Source organism: Tetrao urogallus (genome assembly GCF_951394365.1).
Source record: "Tetrao urogallus genome assembly, chromosome: 10".
Lineage (NCBI taxonomy): Eukaryota > Metazoa > Chordata > Aves > Galliformes > Phasianidae > Tetrao > Tetrao urogallus.
In genome coordinates this window covers 15,787,337-15,803,906 of record NC_136823.1, presented here as the reverse complement: position 1 = coordinate 15,803,906, position 16,570 = coordinate 15,787,337, and the positions used below count along the sequence as shown (strand labels likewise).

At 41.0% G+C, this 16,570-nt stretch overlaps 1 protein-coding gene across 5 annotated transcripts in view; it reads right to left on the bottom strand.

The window, feature by feature from the left end:
* Positions 1 to 4,015: 4,015 nt before the first annotated feature.
* Positions 4,016 to 16,570, bottom strand: part of MITF (melanocyte inducing transcription factor) — a gene marked incomplete at both ends in the record, with an annotated part of 85,054 nt that continues 72,499 nt past the window's right edge. For 3 of the 5 annotated variants that reach the window (XM_079540516.1, XM_079540518.1, XM_079540519.1), the window contains 6 exons: positions 4,016 to 4,417; positions 6,013 to 6,160; positions 7,335 to 7,410; positions 8,355 to 8,411; positions 11,224 to 11,341; positions 15,730 to 15,825. In XM_079540516.1, the coding sequence (XP_079396642.1) occupies positions 4,016 to 4,417; positions 6,013 to 6,160; positions 7,335 to 7,410; positions 8,355 to 8,411; positions 11,224 to 11,341; positions 15,730 to 15,825 (897 nt within the window). Of the gene's footprint in view, positions 4,418 to 6,012; positions 6,161 to 7,334; positions 7,411 to 8,354; positions 8,430 to 11,223; positions 11,342 to 15,729; positions 15,826 to 16,570 lie in introns of all 5 variants that reach the window. The other 2 variants (XM_079540515.1, XM_079540517.1) reach the window with 1 other exon arrangement.

Here is a 16,570-nt window from a genome sequence, read left to right as displayed (position 1 = left end):
TGCAGGGGATGTGGCCCAGCAGCAGTGACAGTGGGACAGATGTGGGTGTCCAAGGCATTGCCAAGCCCCATGCCTGGCATGTGGGAGCTGGTGGTGGTGGTCTGGGCAGATGGCCCCTTGGGGTAGGAGGCCAAAGAGCCCAGTGAAGGGGACAGACAGAATGACACACGTCCACATTTTGTTCTTTACACTGGGCCACAATTTTGGGTCAATCTGGTAGACAGGTTTTAGAGTTAAACATTGCTTTTAGCATGTATTTCCCAAGCGGGATCTTTTCCTTGGCTCCAGCCCCTGGTGCTACAGCAATACACACACAACTGGACAGCCCTGGTGCAGCCAGATCTGCAGGGTGACACCAGGCACATGGAGACTCTCACTGCCAGGCCATGGACACAGGAGCACGGCTGGGACTTCGAACGCACGAAGAAATCAACAAGGTTCACTTACACAGAAAACGAGTGGCTAACACACACGTATGTGAAAAACCAAATGCTTTAATCCATCTATCAAGAACAACAGTTCAAATTATTTCATTGGATACATTAATATTGATCCATAATTTACAGTGCTATGGACCATACACAAATTATTGCTGCAGTCAACAGCAGATGAATATCAACATTACAGTACCAAGCATTATAGCAAGAGGCAGTAATTAATGTCACTTCTTCAAGAAATATAGGTATTTATACTATTATCAACATCAGCTTCCCCCCCAGTGCATTTTATGTCAAACAAATATAAACGTAAGTGCATTATTTTGTGCTTTGTGCTTTCCTTGCGTACCTTTTTTGCTTTTACAGGTCGTAAGAGTTAAATATTGCTTTCTAGGCCAAAAGCAGAAAGGAAGAACTCCACGGTGCTCTGCACGTTCCTGGTGGTAGCATAGCTTTGGCAAAGTGAGAACTGGTCAGCACCCCAACCCCTGGGGCCCAGTGTCACACACAACAATGGCATCAGAGAGGCAGAGGGGCAACAACTGTCCATCTTGCTCCATCTCTGCCTCTAATTGCTGTCTCTGCCCTGTGTTCGGGATCCCCTGTAAAATATCACAGTCACACACATCCCACAATGCACAAAAGGGGAAACACATCACCAAGTACCCAATAGGTCTGCATCTCCTGGAGATGTCCCCACTGCACAAGGAACATCGTCTCCACTCAAAAATGAGAAAACTCAGAGGGCTGTGGCCTACAGGAACGGGTGGGGGAACAACAAACTGTCACAGCTGAGTTGTGTGTTACCCCAGAGCAACACAGCACACAGAACACATGGTCCCACTGCTGCTGTCACTGTCACTTTTAGCAAGAAACAGCTCTTGATACAACAGCGTGGAGTCCTAACTCACCTCCACACAGCACAGAGCCAAAAATTCAGAAGTCAGGGCTGCCACTGAGTACCAGTGGCTTCATGTAAGCATGAAGGGTATTTATATATCACAGTTTAGACTTCAGTTTCTGAATGACCAGCATAGACATCAAACTAAAAGCCTTATTCAATATACTCAGTGGTTTTCAGTTTCTACACCCATGGGAGCACACCCTGATTTCACTGCATAACGCTACAGAACTGCTCCATTTTAAGGTACCGTTTACCATCAGGAAAGGCAACACAGCCCTGTGTTACAGCCACAATCGTGTCATGTCACAGCCCTGATCTTCTTCACCTGCCACCATTAGAAAACAGCAACACCAGAAGCTCATACCTGTACACTCAGCCTGGAGCAGCAAAAACAGAGCACCTCCGGCCCTGAGTACCCAGATGAATGTAGCACATCCTCCCCGGGCCAGAGCTTCACCCACCAAAGGAAAGACACAGTTCCAAAATCTATCTGGGGTGAGGCATCGTTATCACATAACTCCAGATCCTCCTTCAAAAAAGCCACAACCCAGCAGCTGCATCCAGGCTAACGCAGGGACAGAGCAACCCCCAAAGCACTACTACAGAAAGCTGCAACCCTGCCGAGCCCCGCAACCACTGCTGCCAGCACCAGGAGTCATGGGGCCGGGCACTCCAAGGATGCCTTCGTAGGAAAAATGCTCACCTGAGAGCTCAGCAAGCCCCAGCACAGCTACAGAACTCCCCAGCTACAGTGCTGCCCCATCCCTGTCAATTCACATTGAAGTTCTGAACACCACAACCGTTGTGACCATGGTTTCCTTACAGAGCCTGCCAAACTGGCGCTCAAGTCATCAACTGTTCTGCTATGTTATTTTAGGTTGTTTATTTGTTTTTTATTTCTCTATCATTTCCAGTGTAGCACAAAGGAGAATGGGAAGCTCTTGTTTTCTACACGTAGGCACCATGCCGTACTTCAACCTCCTACAAACAACACCCTTTGCTCTCTCCTCTGTCACACTTCAGTCAGTGCTAGTCGGGGAAGACTACAACTAGAGTTTAAGGCACTTCATTCTGAATGAGATATGCTTGCCTGCCACTTGCAAGTCATTTGTAGGCTGCTATTGAGAAATCCATTCAACCAGTCTAGCTCCTAACACCATATGTCATCTCTGTAAAACATCTAGGCTTGATATAATACAAGTATAACTACTGTTATTGCATAGGACTACACTTGAGTAGATAATGCACCAAACTACTTTTACAACATTGTTGCATGTTAAAAATTAATAACATTGTTATCAAGTAACAGTTATTTGCAGATACAGTAATTTACTCTTTTTTTTTCTTTTTTTTAATTTTTTTGTCAGCGCCAGTGCTGAAATAAAACACAAATTGCTATGACGGGTATATCTACTACATAGTTATGTTTCCAAGCATGTTACTACTTCTTCTGTATCACTAAAAATAAATACGTAAGTTCAGTTTCTCTACAAGTTTTGTTTATTACCTAATCTACATTTGAACTCTACCTTAAACGTGTTTAAAAACATTTTCAAAGTGAGACTGTAATATACAAAATATTCTCAAAATCTCTCTTAAAACACAGAACCCTGCATAAAAGCTTCCTTTCAAGTGTTTACAAAGAACGCAGAAAACTTCCAATGAGTTTTTAAAATGTCAAAAAAAGAAATGTTGCAATATTAAGAGGCAAATTCTTACAAAGGAAATACAAACATATTTAAAACGAAAGGCTGAAGGTAACTGAGGAACCCATGCAAATCAGAATAAACTGTACAACGCAATTTAAAAAAAATAAAGCCAATTAGATATGTACAACGTAATGTGCCCAGCTGTTAAAACCTATCAATTATTATCGTCCAAAGAGTGCATACCAACCCATAGTGCTCCTTCCTTGGTTTACTGGTGGCAAGTCATCAATGCCTGTTACAAAACAGAACTAAAATCTAAAAGAAAGTCGTACCGTGATCAAAAGGAAAACCCAAATCAGCTCAGAGCACTCTGAGGAAGAGTCTCACATCTCCCTGCAAGTTCTATTTCATTTTCAGCAAGAGCTTTTTATATCACCATCGACACAAAGAGGATTTCTTAACACTTTTGTTATTTCTTGTATTCCGAATGGAACGGAGTGGTTTGCTGTTTTTCTTCTCTGAACACTTGTCTATAAGGATCAAAGTTTGAGAGACACTGTATCTTTAAGGCAGCACTATTAAATCAATACAATTACAAAGTGGACTTTTTTGGTATCTTTACATTCTGTAACTTTACATTTTGTCTCCACGTAAATAGGTTGCATTTACAATTCTATGACTCCTCCTTCCCCCCGAATAGAAGCAGACTCGTCATTTGTAATTCTATTGCTTTGAGTAGATTTGACCAGTTCAAAAGTTCTTGTCGAATCCAGTTCACAGATACTGTACATATGCTGTACAATATGATCGGAGGCATTGGTAGTTTTAAAATAGAATATACAAGTTTCTTCACAAAAATTCTAAAAAAAATCCTATATATATAATATATACACACACGCACACACTGGGCTACTGATGAAGCACAAGGAAAAAAAAAAAAAATCAAAAAAATTCTACAAAAGGCAAAATATTTAATCTACTGATCAAGAACCAAAGCAGTTTATGAAAGGTGTGCCAAGCTTTTGCTAACAAGCATGATCAGTGTCCTCCATGCTCACGCTGCTCCGCCTGCTACTCGTTTTTGATGCACCAGGGGACACAGAAGAAAGCAGTGGGTCAGTTACTCCTACAGGGGAGAGGGTATCGTCCATCAAGATATCTTCCAGTTTGGATCCCATTTTTGGAGGAACACTGTAAGTGCCAGTTGGTTCAGTCACATTTCCGAGGTTGTCACTGAAGGTGATGGTACCATCAGTGAGATCAAGGGTGGTAGTGCAAGACAGGTCTGTGTGGTGCGGCATGAGGTCTTGGTTGCAGTTGTCCAGCACAGGTTCTTGTTTGATCACCCTGTTGACCATATCAGGGGAGCAAAGGCCTGTGGATGGAACAAGGGACAGTCCATGTGCCCGAGCTTGCATCTCAAGTTCCTGGGAAAGAGGACAAAAGGAGAAGTTAACAATCTGAAAGCAAAATCTGTCATCTGATGATCTTGTGTAACGTGACCTGCAGTTCTCTTTTGTTGGACACAAACTGCTGCCTCCTTTTCTGATAGTAGCAAGCATTTGCACATTGTGTACTCCTACCCTGCAGATTTTCATCCAAACAATATTCTCCTGAAGAGGTGGATGAATATTACCAAATACAGGCCCTTCACAGTTCTCAGAACCTACCTCAACGCCCTGCAGAACAGATGAATCCCCCCCTCACACCCCTTCTAAAACCAGCGTCATGCTTTAGAAGCTTGACATGAAAGAGCTGAAAAAAAAAACTGAAATAGCAGAAACAAAGTCTCCATGCTTTTTAAAAGTTGCATAGGAAAGCAGAGTTTGTCCATATGAGGTGGCTACTTCCTGCTGCAATGCTGCAATGCACGCTTCTCAACCTGAAGCTCTCATAAAGGGGAAAGTGAAGAGGTCAGCCAGAACTGAGCAATATTACTCCTGCACTAAAAATATACAGGAAAGTCATAGAAAGGCTTTGGAGTTCACACAAAGTTTCAAAGAATCCTGGCTGTACAAGGCTTAAAGCCCGCTCTCCCATTTCATCACAAATGCATTTGACTGAAGGCAGATAATGAAATAAGTGCCCTTTTTCAAATATGGCAGTAAGAGAGATGCTTTGCTTCTATTTATGCATTACGTTAAGCAGTCACAGTCACTGTTGTGATTGCCCTGTTCTTATCACTGAGGCTGATTAACAGCCCTTTCCATTTCCACACTAAGACAACGAGCTCATAATGGCATGCTGTAGAAACAGAGAAGGTAGAAGCAGCAGCAATTCCACTGGATAACGTGCCAAAATCAGAGTACACAGGAGCTCCCTATTCCACACTCAATCAAAATCAACACAGAAAGGGAAAATACAGACTTCAGGTTATTTGCTGGAAGATATATTTCCCATTATTCAAGGGTTAGTTGTCTTTTTTGTTGTTGTTGTTGTTGTTGTTTTAAACATTATTTTGATTGAAGAGGGAACCAGAGCACATGGGTAAAGGAAAAGAAAATGAAAGATGCTTAAAAAGTGATCCGACTTAGCTTTGAAATACTACTGCTTGATGTTGCCCTGCAGAAGGGCCATGTTTCTTTATCTTCTCACTCGAGCAAACAGACTGCTCAGTGAAGTACGAAAGCTGTGTTGAAGCTCATGCCAGGCTGTTCTATTTTAAAGCTGTTTGCTGCCACACTTGACCCTCAGGTATTTCTAGCTTCGTTATCTGCTTTGTGGATTAGCTGTGGCTCAGGGCTCTCCTGTAGCCAGCCTGGCATACAGCAATCTGCCTGCAGAGGGCTTCAGCTTTTGTTTGGTGTTTGGTTTTTGTGTGCATGATTTGTATTTTTTACTTTTGAAAACTAATGGATCCTGCTTTACTGCATAAAAATCCTGCAGCCATCTCAGCACTGGTTGCCATTAATTAGAATTACGGCTCCCCCAGCCCAACTTCCTACTAACAAGCTTCAGCCACAACTATTTGCAGCCACACACTACAACACCAAGAGAATTCGCACATTATTTATCAGCAAACCTGTATTCTGAGCAGCAGGTGCCTGTTGGCATGTTCCAACTTCTTCTGTCTGTTCTCAAGTTCCTTTGTGCGTTGCTGTTCTCTCTGCAGCTTACGGATGTAGTCCACCGATGCTTTTAGAATAGTTCCCTTATTCCATCGCATATCCCTTTGAAATCAACACAAAAGGAAAAGCTAAGACTCTCAGGGAGACTTCATGTGGAAGTCAGTACCTTCATACCAGCAGCTAGGATTACATCCCTCGTTATATAATATTCCTGTCAAGCTGATGAATGCAGAAGGCTTTTGAAATGCGCTAGAGGGGGCCAGAGCACAGCTCTTGCAAGGCAAATCGCAGTGAGCACAGTTCCAGGTGAAGGACGCAAAGCCCAAGCACTGCAGGAGGTTTGGGCTTCCCACAGCCCGTGTGCCCTGTGCTCTGGGAACAGCACTGCACAGAGGGATGAAGTCCTGAGCTCCTTCCCCTTTTCTCTGCACAATCACAGCCAAAAAAAAAAACAACCCATAATACTACTCAAGAAAATCATACTGCTTGCTCTATGGGTGATTGCCTGATTTCAGCTGGGTAATTAAAAGACTGCAAGGGTTCTTGCATTCATAAAGAACCATTTATGAGCTGGTGCTCCTGTAGATTGAGGCACGAGGTCCTCGAGCTTACAGCAATCCTTCTGGTGGCACTGTATCACAGCTGTATTATAGCAGGAAGAAAAAAGTCCAACACAGCAAAGAATTTGAGAGTTTTAAACTTAACTAAAAACACGAATGTCAGGCTGCAACCTAGGTATGAAGCTCCTCCAGTGAGGGGCACATGGCTCCCATATTGCCTCTCCCACATATTCCCACCTCACACAGAGGTTGCCTGCATCATTGCATCACCTTTTTTCCCCACACTGACTTTTTAAAATAAAGTTTAGTATTGATTATCAGACCAAAGATCCACCTGTAGGATCTTTGTTCTGTAGGCTGATTATACATAATACCGTCTTGCCTTAGAGGAAGCTAAAGAGCGTCTAAGGAAGTAGCTATGAGTTATAAAATAATGGAAGTTCTCCCCCCAAGCCTCAGTGATTCAGATTCAAGTGCTGCTTTTTCAAGCTCTGGAGTGAGAAGGGCTCCTTGCTTTTGAACCAGCATTAGCTAAAAGTTAAGACAAGTCAGTAACACTGAAATCACCTAAAGGAACTACAACCTGCCTGTCTGGGAACTTACCACAAACACTTATTTGGGTTCTCATGCTTTAAAACTTTTTCCTCTCTCCCCTAAGATTTCCTTTTTCTTTCGACACCTCCCTCCCACAGACCCCTGGGGCACATTATACTTACGGGTCATTTGACTTGGGTATCAAGGTGCCCAATTCTTTTATACGATCATTAATGTTAAATCTTCTTCTTCGTTCAACTTTAGGAAAAACAGCACAAATGTTACAAGCAATATTCACTTAATTACAAAGTAGAAAGCTTTTCATTAAAGAGTTCTTTAAACTCCTTTGGAACTGTTGCCTGAAGCTTAAAATCCGGTAGCGTAGTAATTTATTTTGCTCTCCTACGCATGGACACACTGAAGCAGAAGTTCTATCAGTACTTTAAAAGTGTGGGGCTTTTGAAGTGGCAAATCTAAAAGGAGACTGAAAATATGACGGTTGTTAGCATAGGACTCCAAGAAGAAGGAGAAGTGTACGTTTTCCAAGGGAAAAGTATAACAAAATCCAGAGACAGAAGTTTATACACTCAAGGAAATCCCTTGAGCAGGAAAGGGAACTCAAAGCAGGAAAAGGAACTCAAAATATAGACTTGCTTATATAGAATCAGAATCCTTAGAGTTGGAAGGCACCTCTGAAGGCCATCTAGCCCAACACCCCTGCAGTGAACAGGGACACCACAATATGTACTCTGTGAGTACACACGCCAAACATCAGTGAGCATACTCAGTGTAACACTATAAACTGACCACATATCTTAAATTTCAGATATTTTTTAAGTCAAATTGTGCAAGATGAATTTGTTAAAAGCAACTGGATTAAATGTTGTTCTCAGTGTCTCTGCTGACAGCAACACCTTTGGGTGTATGCTTTGAAAAAGTCCAAATGAACAGAATCCTACTTCGAATGATACCACTTACTAAATTTTTCTCAAAAAAAGAAAAAAAGTGGAAGTTGAATAATAGTTTTAAGCACACTTTCCAAGAGGATTAAAGATATTTTATTTATGGGAATAATATCGTGAACCACTACTACAACTTCATGGAGGACATCATTGGGATATATAAATCTAGCACTTCAATACTTAAAAAAGCCTGAAATATTTACTAAAATTTAAAAGTTAAAAATGAAGAATTCAACTTACTCAAGTTGTGATTGTCTTTCTTTTGCCTCTCCTTAGCCAGCGCTCTCGCTTCTGACTCTGTAGGGAAAATACATGCTGTGCATGTGAATGAAGTAATTAGAATTAAAGCAATTCAAAACACAACACTTCAGTTTGTGAAACATTTGAGAAAGAAGATGGATTGATAATTATCAAATGAATCACTACACCCTCCCCAAGAAGTGAGGAGAGCCTGTAACACAAGCTGTGCTTACTAAAACCCAGTGCTGGTATTCAGCTTAACCTGCAGAGCCTTCTGTTCCCACATTTCCTATGCTGACTTTCATGATGAGAACATTTCCCACGGAGGCCCTGATTCAGCAGGGTATTTGAAGACTACGTGTTGCTGGAATGCAACATACCTTTCTCCTACACTCTCTGTACACACGCAGACAACACACGCACACGCTGAACTAGAGGAACAACATGCTTAGTGCATTGCTCCCAGCACAGGATGTGAAGCAGCCAGGAGTCAGAAGCTCTTCTCATTGGAATTGAGACTATGCCCTTTCATGGCAATATGTGCACATCACCACGACACAGAAGGTGTAACTTAAGTGACTTACTAAAAATGCTGTATTTTCAGTTCTCATTTGATCTTACATTTCTCCAACAATTTCAACTATTTTAACATTTATTCTAATCCATTTTAAATTTTTGAAAAAGATGAGGTGAAATCCTTAAAACTTCACTCAAGTGAGATCCTTTCCTGTACTTTTTTTTTTTTTTTTTAATGGAATATCACAAAATTACAATCCACAAAATCTGGTGGCATTTCCCTGGGAGTACTGAAAGTTGGCTACCCCAGCATTACATGCATTGTAACAAGACAAATGCTTCTCAATGAAACGCTCTCAAAGGATCCCAAAAAAGCTTGAAAGAGTATGATATGTCTTAAAGAAATCTGGGCTTAATCTGACATTGCTACAGGAAAACAGACAAGAGGTTTTTAAGGACAAAACCGATTGAAACTGCACTTGAGGCTGAGCAGGATTCCCATTAAGTGCTTCAGTAACTATAGCTGACAACTCACAACAACCACCAACATGAGATGCTGGGATAACAGAATTAACTTTTTCTTTCTTTATCATTTTGATGTTTACACACTAGGATGAAGAAAGGTTTTTGACAAATGCTAGATTTAAATATTGCAAGCTAGCTCCAATTTAGTTCCTACAGCATTATCAAGAAATAAAGAATCAAAAACTATTCCACACTTCTATGTGTACAGATTAAACTATAGTTTCTACAGAAAACTTCTGAGGTACATAAGAAGAAATCTCTTACCTAGATTTATGCCTGCAATACCATACAGATATTAAAGTCACTGGTCGTCAGAAAACACTGCGAACAGTCAAAGGCTTGGCCAGACCAATGTCAAAGCAACCGCTGTTAAATTTGAGTTTAATTACTAAACTTCTTATAAGTTGAATGTAATCTGCCACCACTTGTTTTGAAAAGAAAAAGAACTCATCTAAACTGTTTCTGTTTACAGGTAAAGGCTGAATGTTGACATTTGACGTTCAGCTCTATTTTGATTAACTGAGGACCTTTCATAAAAACATTTTACCCCTTGATTTCTTTTCTTCTTCAGCCTTCTTCACCCAAAGTATTACAGAATCATCTGCAGTGAATCCACCAGACTAGATATCTGGCAAGCTGGGCGCTTAGCTCACAGCCTACAGCTGCCTGGAACTTTTTATAACTGGAGCAATTAAGCCGTGCGTAACGTAGGACCTTAAGTAGATCTCACCACCCCACCCCACCCCCACCCTCCTCCTAACATAGTTTAATATGGTGATCAAGTTTTTCTAACTGCCACAAGTCACTGTGCAGTTAGTGTATCTTCCTTTGGTGCTGAACTCACATTCTGTGCAGTTACATAAACGCAAATATCCACCAGCTCAGAAATGTGGCATTTCCTCCTGAGAAGCTGACTCCTGGGCTATTAAAATGGCTCTATTAAACTAATTCCTGACCAGAACCTGCTTTGCAACTGAGTTAGCTTGTGAGTTTTCACATCAGCGTACAGCACACCCTCAGCTGGGCTTAAGAACAACCATTTGTGGATATTAAGGTGATTTTGTAACTGGTTCTACAACAGATCTATATTTATCTTTTGCAGGCAAGTTTGCTTTGTATATTGTATCCTATGTATGGTTACATCTTTTTATCTACAGGCAAAATAAAACAGTAAAAATAAAATAGGCTCGAGAACATGGAACTTCCCTTCTAATCCTTTAAACTACGTTAATAATGTCCCCATTTTCTCCTCTCAACTCCTGCAGCTTATTCAGATGAGATCAACTTCGCTACTGGAAGAAATGACGTGACAAGAACTTCAGAGGACACTTCCTTTTCACCTCAATTTCAAATATTTTTATGTGCCACATTTCACATCATGTAGGACACTGACTCCCCAGATTTCACAAGTTATTTGTTCATTGCTATCCCCTACTAGAAGAAAGCCTCACCATGCCGTATTTCTCAGCATGAATCCCAGAGAGACTTCAGGTGTCAACCTGTTAATTTTTAACACTGAGCAAAGATACAGGCTCAGACTAGGAGAGAGCTCTGAAAGAGTTGCATACAGGTTTCCTGTGACACGCTTCAAATGAGCAGATCTGACTGCAATAATTAAGGATTTTGTCTTAATTTGTCAAAGTGAACCCACACCGAACAAAAATATACATACACTGTATCACCAGGTAATACATGCTAAGGAACTGGCTGCAAAAGAAAACAGCTTTTCGTCCATATTTTCTTTATTTTAACAGAAATTATGTTCAGGATCACTTGAATTCGAAACAATTACACCATGCCTCCAAGGTGGTATTTGAGATGTATTTACCTGTGAGCTCCCTTTTTATATTAGGGAGATTAGCTGGACAGGAGTTGCTGATGTTAAGTCCTGGAGGAGGCATGCTTTGGTTGCCATAAAGGTCAATCAAATTCCCAGACACTGGTAACTGGAAAAGATAAACAAGGAGAATGATCATTTAGTTTGCCCTTATAAAAAGCTTTGCACGGAAGAAATGAGTTGACCTCTCCTAGGAAATCTGTGCAAACAGAGTTTGCAATAGGGTCAGTAACAGTTATACATAATGCACGGGCATGCGGAATAAACCACCTACATCGGGAGAGCTCTGTTCTCTCTTTCTTTTGAACTTGCAGACATCACTCCTTTTTTTCTTTTAAAGGAAGCACAGCTCAATTGAAGTTACAAAGTCTTAAAAAAGAAGAGGTAACACTGGCTGTCAGTAATGCGGCATTGTTCCCTCTTATCTTTCAGTGTACTTTGCCCTCATCACTTCTCTTGTGCAAAAAATCTGAAAGAGCCTGCAGAAAGCTCTCAGAAGATGCCTCCTTTTTTCCCCGGCACCATGTGAGTTGATGTGCTTAGCAAGTTGTTACTGCTTGACAGAAGACACTATTCATCAATCACATTCTTCGTGAAACTTGAAAGCTCCTTGCACAGAAAACATTTTGTAAGTTTCAAGTCAATTTGCTTTTCACCTTGCTTAACAAAAACAAGCACCAGTTGGAAGAAGATGATTCTGACATCGCGTTTCTTCACTTATTCATTCCATTATTCGTATTTAGGAGTGTCTGAATAAAGATTTGTGAAGAAATACTAAGAAATCATTCCAATAAGGCTGATCAGAACTACCCCTTTCAAATGTAAACCTAAAGAAATTTACATTTATCCTGAGTGGATTATTTTACCTGTCTACTCTTTGTTTTCAAACTAGCTTTTGAGAAGACAGGTGTAAAACATTTTCATATCTTATCTGAGTGGCAACACTTATCTATGCTGTAGAGAAAACCAGTCCCTCTGAGACACTGATCCTGCACTGATTAGACTATTAACTTTACACCCATGTAAATAACTCTGTGGAATACAATGGAGTGAGTCACACACAGACTATTAAACTCCTACTGACGGTCCTTGAAAGACCGAGACATAAGAAAATTTATCTACCATTTAGAGCTGCCATAAGAAACAAAGCTGATACGCCTTCATTAAAGTACCATCACCTAGAAGACACGCTGAGATTTGTCGAGACAAATCTAAGCAGACAGTGGCCAACAGCAAAAATGAAGTTCTCTGGTTGAACCCTTAGGCATCACAGGGAAAACGTACCCAAATTCTCACCAAGAGCCATGCTACAAATCCATCAGCTCCCTTAGCTTCTGAATTCGAAACAGAATTGTGTATTAAAAACACAGCAAATAAATCTAAGGTCCCAGCTGTCCTTCATAATGGCCTTTTCTAGTTGTGGCACATCTCCATTAATGCCACTGCAACCATAATCTCACTTGCTGCTCTACAAGGCTCACCCTCATATCTTTTGGGCCCTCAATACATCCGTGACAGAGGAGCAGCAACAGCGTCATACAGCCTTCTGACTTGGATATACTTTTTCTATTCATGCTTTTAAGTACAGTGAGAGCACAAAGGACTTGTTTATAGGCCCAGAACTTGACGTTCAGATCAAGACATGAAATCTAATCAGGAATTTCAGGGGGAAAAAAAATCCGCTGAAAAAAAAATGGAAATTAGCATCTCAAACCCTGGGTGAAGCATTCAGATTATAGGGAAACATGGAGAATAATCAAGGTCACCAAGCTGTTTGACTTGACGTAAGATGGACTCTGCCTGCTACAAAAAGTTTGTGATTTCCCCATGCAAGCACCATATTTGTTAACACTGTTAGATTTTTGTGCAAGGTTCTGTAAAGTACTCACTGGAAGGACTCTGTTAGCCAGGATGTAGTGTGTTGTTCCCTTATTTACCTATTAGCACATGCCCAGTGACAGTTTCTGAAATATGACTGCTACTTTTGGGGTTCACCTTCCATAAGGAAGTCACATTTGGAAGTGGAGCAGCGTGCACATGCTAGAGGTTATCAGCTGGATGAACGAGCTGCCATTTCAACTCGAGGTACACAAGTACTTTATACATTACCTAATGTGACTTAGTAATTGAATTGCTAAGTAGAAAACCCCCTCAGCAAAACCAGTGACCACTCTGTGACACCTTTCAGCACAGAAGCAAAGCTGGTTAACCTGTGACCCAGTACTGAAGTTTACAAATAAATCCATAGGCAGTTTACTGCAATGAGCCCTCTTCAATTAAGAGGTACTTGGAAATGTCCCTCAGCTTGTTCTACACATAAACCCCTGATTTTGCTTATCAATTAAGTACTGTTACCAAATGTAACAAACCAGTCCTTTCATTCTTTGTTGGTTACAGAACAATAGCAGCCTTTGTTGCAGTCTCAGCACAGCTATTTATAGGTTGCATCTCTTTAGACCATTTCCTCTTGATTTTTTTCTACCTCTGCTTAGCTCAGTCTACAGACATTTATTCCTCATTAGTAAAATATTGTGTTTTAAGAGCTAAATCCTATTCCAAAAGAAAAGTGTTTGTTGCATCAGGTTTATTTTTTTCCCAAACCTATTTTCAGAAACATGGCTTTACTTCCACCACTTCAGGACTCGTACCAGGTTAATTCAGGACTGAAATATGATATATACATATATTTTTAATCCAGCAATTTAAGAGTATTAGTATATTTAGTCCTGCTATTACGTATCCTTTCTACACGTCCGCATCACATTAACAACTTCTGAAAGACTAACTAATTTAAGTGGAAAGCATAATGCTGCTCTTAGCTAATTCAAATAACTTGAGCAGTTCAAGTTTAAAAGTCACTTCAACTTCTTTTAAATGGACCGGCACCTCTTCTAAGAGTGAAAAGGTTGGCAACAGAAAAGAGAAACAATCCGACAGCAAACTGGCATGTGGATTGGTAAAACACAAAGCAAACACGGATCAGGAAGTCTTTATAATGTTTGCTGTCATACGACACGAAGGAAAGATGTAGGACTATCCGAAATACTGACTACATGGGCTCCTGGCACTGATTATTCTGTGTTATTCTGGAAGCAAAGAATCACTGCTGAAGTCCCTGTAAAATGAGAAGGGAAGAGAAGCACAAACAAGTTTGAGTTTCCTCTCATTTAATCGGTCCCAATCCAGTGGAACTTCAGAGAAAGGACTGCAGACGAATTCAAACCCTTAGAGAAAATAACGAGCATCTTGAACATTTTTCCTTTTCATGGGTTTTTAAGTTTTCCTCTCAAATGCCTGGACTTATGGTCTTTTGAAGTCATCTTAAATTAAAGTACTTCTTTCCAGTAGGACACAGCAGTTATTTCTCAGTCCACTCAAAGAGCACTGTTTAATGAGGGAGGCTGGTGGGTCATTTCCTGTGGTATGTCCCATGCCTCCAAGAGGGCTGTGGGAATCTGTGGGAGCATGGCACTAGGCTACATGACATCAGACAAGTACTGTCAGCAAATGTAAACCTGTGCTGCTAAATTGATGTTATGTGGTAAGCTGTAAATTTTGGCACTAGATAAAAAAAAAGAACCAGACGCCAGCACTGGCAGACATCTACTCAGCCAGATCTAACAGCACTTAAGCCGAAGGCAAAAAATTTACTAGAGCTCCCCCCCCCTCCAAAAGATCAAAATAAGATTATGCCAGAAGTACGATTATGTTAATGCTCGCAGCAATGTGAAACAGCAAACAGAAATGGCAACTTGGAGGTAGCATGCCAACCACCCTTGCTCACCAACCTGCACATCTCTGCACTCTTGCCTTTCGTCCCAGGCTTCCTACACCCCTTCCTCCCCTGTTCAATTTTTAAGCTTTATTCCTTCACCTTTGACTTGTTTTGAGGAGGTTTTTCTTTGCCTTTTTTTTTTTTTTTTTTTTTGTATGTTAATTTGTTCTTTTCCTGTTTGAATTTTGTACCATGTTTGTCATCACCTAACTAGGGTCTTCACTTGGAATCAGGCTAAGCTAAGGATATGATCTTGAAGCTTCACAGTGGCATGACAACAGGTTTGGACAAGGACGCTAAAATATGCTTAAGTGTAGCATTCAATTTCTTATGTTCACACATGGGGCACCAGAGGTTCCTTCCAGGTTTTCTGAAGTCAATTCTGATGTCCATTAACACATCCATTAACATCAGTGGATATAAGCTTATTTCTGTTAGTTCAATTCACTCCCCTGCTATAATCTTCTCACTGGCTAACTTGAATTCGAAATAAGGAAAACAAAATTGTCCTTTGTATTCCTTCTTCCTGACTCCAGCCTGCATTTTTAAACTCATGTTTTTCACTGCAACTGTGTATGTTAACATTCTCAAAGAGAACCTTGCTACAGGCCAGCACGATAACTACTACTAAATTGAGAAAAAGAAGTTGCACTTGTTTTGCAATCTCTTCAGGAGCAGCAGCTAGGCTTAACAGGCAAAGCAAAAGGAAAGGACCATTGTACCGTATTTGCCATTTGCAAGGCTGGGTCCATCAAGCCAAGAATTTCTTCATTGTAACTTGACTCCAGACTAATTATGTCATCGATCACATCGTCCATCTGCAGCAGGAAAGGGGAACAATGAAAAAACAAAAGTTATACACAAACAATAAAACTTACAAAATCGTTAACCACCAAGATACAAAGGTCTAACAGAGCACTTCAGCAACGTGCTGGTTCTCTGCAGTCTGGGCCAAAGCAGAGGAGGTTTCTGCCACTCTGTTATACTCCAAATCCAATCCCACTATCTAGCCAGGGAGCCAGACCACGACAAAGCTTGAGGCTTCGTGATCGAACCCACCTCTCCAATCAGCAGTTACTAGATTATTATACAAGCCGTTCCTACCAGGAAAAGCACAGAATATTGAGGCCCGTGTGAGTCATACAGAGTGTGAAACACTCTTCCCTGATTCTGCACAAGTCCCAACACTTTCCCATCACCAAACACAGGCCACGGCTCTGCCTGCCCACCTTTGGTCTCAGCCAAAGCGTGGGGTAAAAACCCATGTACAGACAGCAATGCTTGAGGCCCCAGTACCCTCAGGGGGAAGGAAATAAAACTGAGGCTTGCTGGTGAAAGGCTGCCCTTCTTCAACAGTGGAGTCTATTTGGCATAATATGCCCTCCCAGGAAGCACCATCCAAGAGCAGCTCAGTGATAATTCTATGTGATGCAAGCAATCTTCTGGAAGATTCTTCTGCAACATCCTGCACAGTGTGGAGAAACATTGTCTTCCAAGCACCCACTGAGATGCTCTGAGTTGTCTTACAGATTGCTTATTTCTTTTTTTTTTTTTTAATGTAGA